Source organism: Fomitiporia mediterranea (genome assembly GCF_000271605.1).
Source record: "Fomitiporia mediterranea MF3/22 unplaced genomic scaffold FOMMEscaffold_716, whole genome shotgun sequence".
NCBI lineage: Eukaryota > Fungi > Basidiomycota > Agaricomycetes > Hymenochaetales > Hymenochaetaceae > Fomitiporia > Fomitiporia mediterranea.
In genome coordinates, this window is record NW_006761101.1 from 1 (window position 1) to 2868 (window position 2868).

General features: G+C 37.9%; 1 protein-coding gene across 1 annotated transcript; it reads right to left on the bottom strand.

Annotated features, from left to right (window-relative positions):
• Positions 1 to 1627: 1627 nt before the first annotated feature.
• On the bottom strand, positions 1628 to 2313 carry FOMMEDRAFT_163526 (uncharacterized protein; the record flags this gene model as incomplete). The annotated part of the gene is made up of 2 exons (XM_007272267.1): positions 1628 to 2005; positions 2050 to 2313. 2 exons carry the CDS (start codon positions 2311 to 2313, stop codon positions 1628 to 1630), a joined length of 642 nt encoding a protein of 213 aa, XP_007272329.1.
• Between the last annotated feature and the right edge of the window lie 555 nt (positions 2314 to 2868).

Sequence of the window (2868 nt, forward strand, 5' to 3'; positions counted from 1 at the left end):
GCGTGGTGACGAAGACTATTTTGTACAGCCCAAGAACGTGTTAATCCTTTACCGATGAGAATTCTGCTTACAGAAGAACGAGACAGAGGCTGCTAGTGGTGCAGGGATTGGGACCGTAGAAATAATATAATATTCACTATCTTTTTGTATTAAATAATCAAATATAATTACATTTTATTAATTATTTGATACAAAATTGCATGTAAAGCAAAAGCAAGCTATCCAAATGCTTGTAATGACTTGTATATATTGTAAGACAATACTATACTGTCAAAAAATAATAAGTATATTTTAACATTATTATTTTGAGAGGTATGTTATAATCACTTATATATCTTGACAATATGTACAATCATAATTAATATCAGTAATTTCAATAATTGTTCTAGATTCTCATTATACTTGTATATAATTATAATTAACTTGTGAAAACCCCTATGAAGAATATAATTGCTTCAACAAAATTTACAAAAAGTATAAAATATACCTGGTTATAATCTAATACAAGTGTTGCGACTTTTTCGTGATGAAGCCCTCAAGAGAGAACAGGATATCTGTATAGTATTTGTGACACTTGTAATTAACTAGGGTCTTACTATAGAGTACTGTAGATGTGTAGTAGATAGTGGATGTGTAGGGGGAAGCTGGGGGGAGGCTAACAATCTGGTAGTATGAGTAAAAGGCAGCAGATAAGAGGTAATCCCTAAATTTTGCAATGTTTAAAAAAAAGTGTAAAGGCCAGAGCCTTACTTAAGAACACAGAACAGGTAAAGACCTGGGATTGGAGAGGTTGACCTAAGTACAGGAGTAAGTACAAAGATAATCTCTACATCACAAAAAAGTCACAACAAATGTAATTAATAATAGCAAAAGTAATTTAATAATATAATTTCACAAGCATTACAATCTAACATAGTAATTATATTTTACTTATAATATAATTCTAATGATTGTATATAAATATAAGGAATATACAAGCTTTTTGCTAAACTACAAGTATTTTTTAAAGCAAGTAAGCTTAATACTAGTATTATTACATTATTACATGTAAGATATAAGCACTTAACTCTTATTATAATATGTTAAAATTATATTATAAGTTATTTGTAATAATAGTTGATTGATTATAATAGTTATAAAAGTAATACATTGTGCTTGTAAGTTAATTACAATCCTTTTAGTAAGATAATATGCAATTATATATATTAATATTGTTAACAATCACCATGTTAAACTTATAATATAACTTGGTTTTACCTTTACAATATATCAAAGTGATTACATAATCGAGTACCGAGGATCGAGAGCATATAATGATGCACTTGCTCTCATCACTCCTTTCCTCCTACTTCCACCATCTCCCCAACCCTCTTCCCCCAACACTATGTCGTTTCTTTTGTTCTCTCCAGCCCAGTCCTCTGCCTACAAGCATTCTCCAGCAGGCACACTGCCTGCGACCGCCTAGACAATAAACGTTGCTGGATTCGTCTCTCTAATCTGCCACTGTGATGCCCACACTGAGCCTCAGATCCTGTGACGACACAGCCGAGCTGGCTACACTGTCCTTCATTGTAAAGCGTAAGTAGCAAGTCCACTTCATAATAACTTGCACAATAGTTGCTCATCCCTATCCTCCCAACTTCTTGTCTCCCTTCCATCCCTCCCGCTCCTCGCTCCTCGCTCCACCGCTTGCATTGCCTCTCTTTCGTTGTCCTCCTCTGTTTACGCTCGCCTTCCTTTTTGCATTCGCATTTGCGCATCCGCGTTGTTGACCAATGCCGAACGACTTCTTCAGTAATTCCATGCATTTGCGTACTTCTTCCCGCTCAGCAACGCAAGCAACAATCGGTGAGTACGCGCTCGCAACAATGTCCATGTATGACCACTCCTCAGGCGCAATCCTCTCTCTGACCCCCTGCACACTCTCCTTCCCTTCCCACCATCCTATGCTTGACATCACCCTCGATGGGCCCACGCCGTGTACATTTATATTCCCCAGTGCCGTCTATGACACCATTTTGAATAACGGAAGCAGTAGCCACCGCTCACCTCTCCGGAGCCGAGTCCGCCCGCACTACCCACTTCATCCTCTCCCTTCGAGCCAGAACGTCCTAGAGATACACCTTCAAAGTCATCCACAACTATTACTGAGTTCACTGCATCTCCGATTGCGCATCGCGTCATAGCCAGAACATGCAACACGCTTGCACAGACACGCTTTCCCCTGCAGCCCAAATTAGCTCGCTCAACGCTCCGGATTTCCAACCCAGGTGACCCACCCACACTTGCTGCACGCTGTCGCAGTGCGTCCATCTTTTCTCTCTTATTTTCACTTGCTAATCACTCTAAACTCGTCTCACAGGCACAGCCTCAATCACCACAACCTGCTCGACCTCAATTCACACACGCTCGCAATTCAACTTGCAGGGACCGAGCGACAACCAAAACGTGGTGACGAAGACTACGTCGAACGGCCTGAGAATGCATTCACCCTTTTCCAACACAAATCCCACTCGCAGAAGAATGAGGCAGAGGCAGCTAGTGGTGTAGGGGTTGGGACTGTAGAAATAGTGTATTATTTACTATTTTTGTATTCTATAATTTAAATATAATTATATTTGATTAATTATTTGATACAAAATTGTATACTAAGCAAAAGCAAGCTATTCAAACACTTGTAATGACTTGTAGACATTATAAGCAGATATTATACTTTCACAAATTAATAAGTATGTCTTAGCCTTGTAATCTTAGGAAGTATGTTATAATCACTTGTATAACTTGTCAATTTATATTATTATAATTGTAATTGTCAAGTTTTACAAGTATTCTTGTTTACTTATTTAACATTGTACTTTCCTTGCTTAA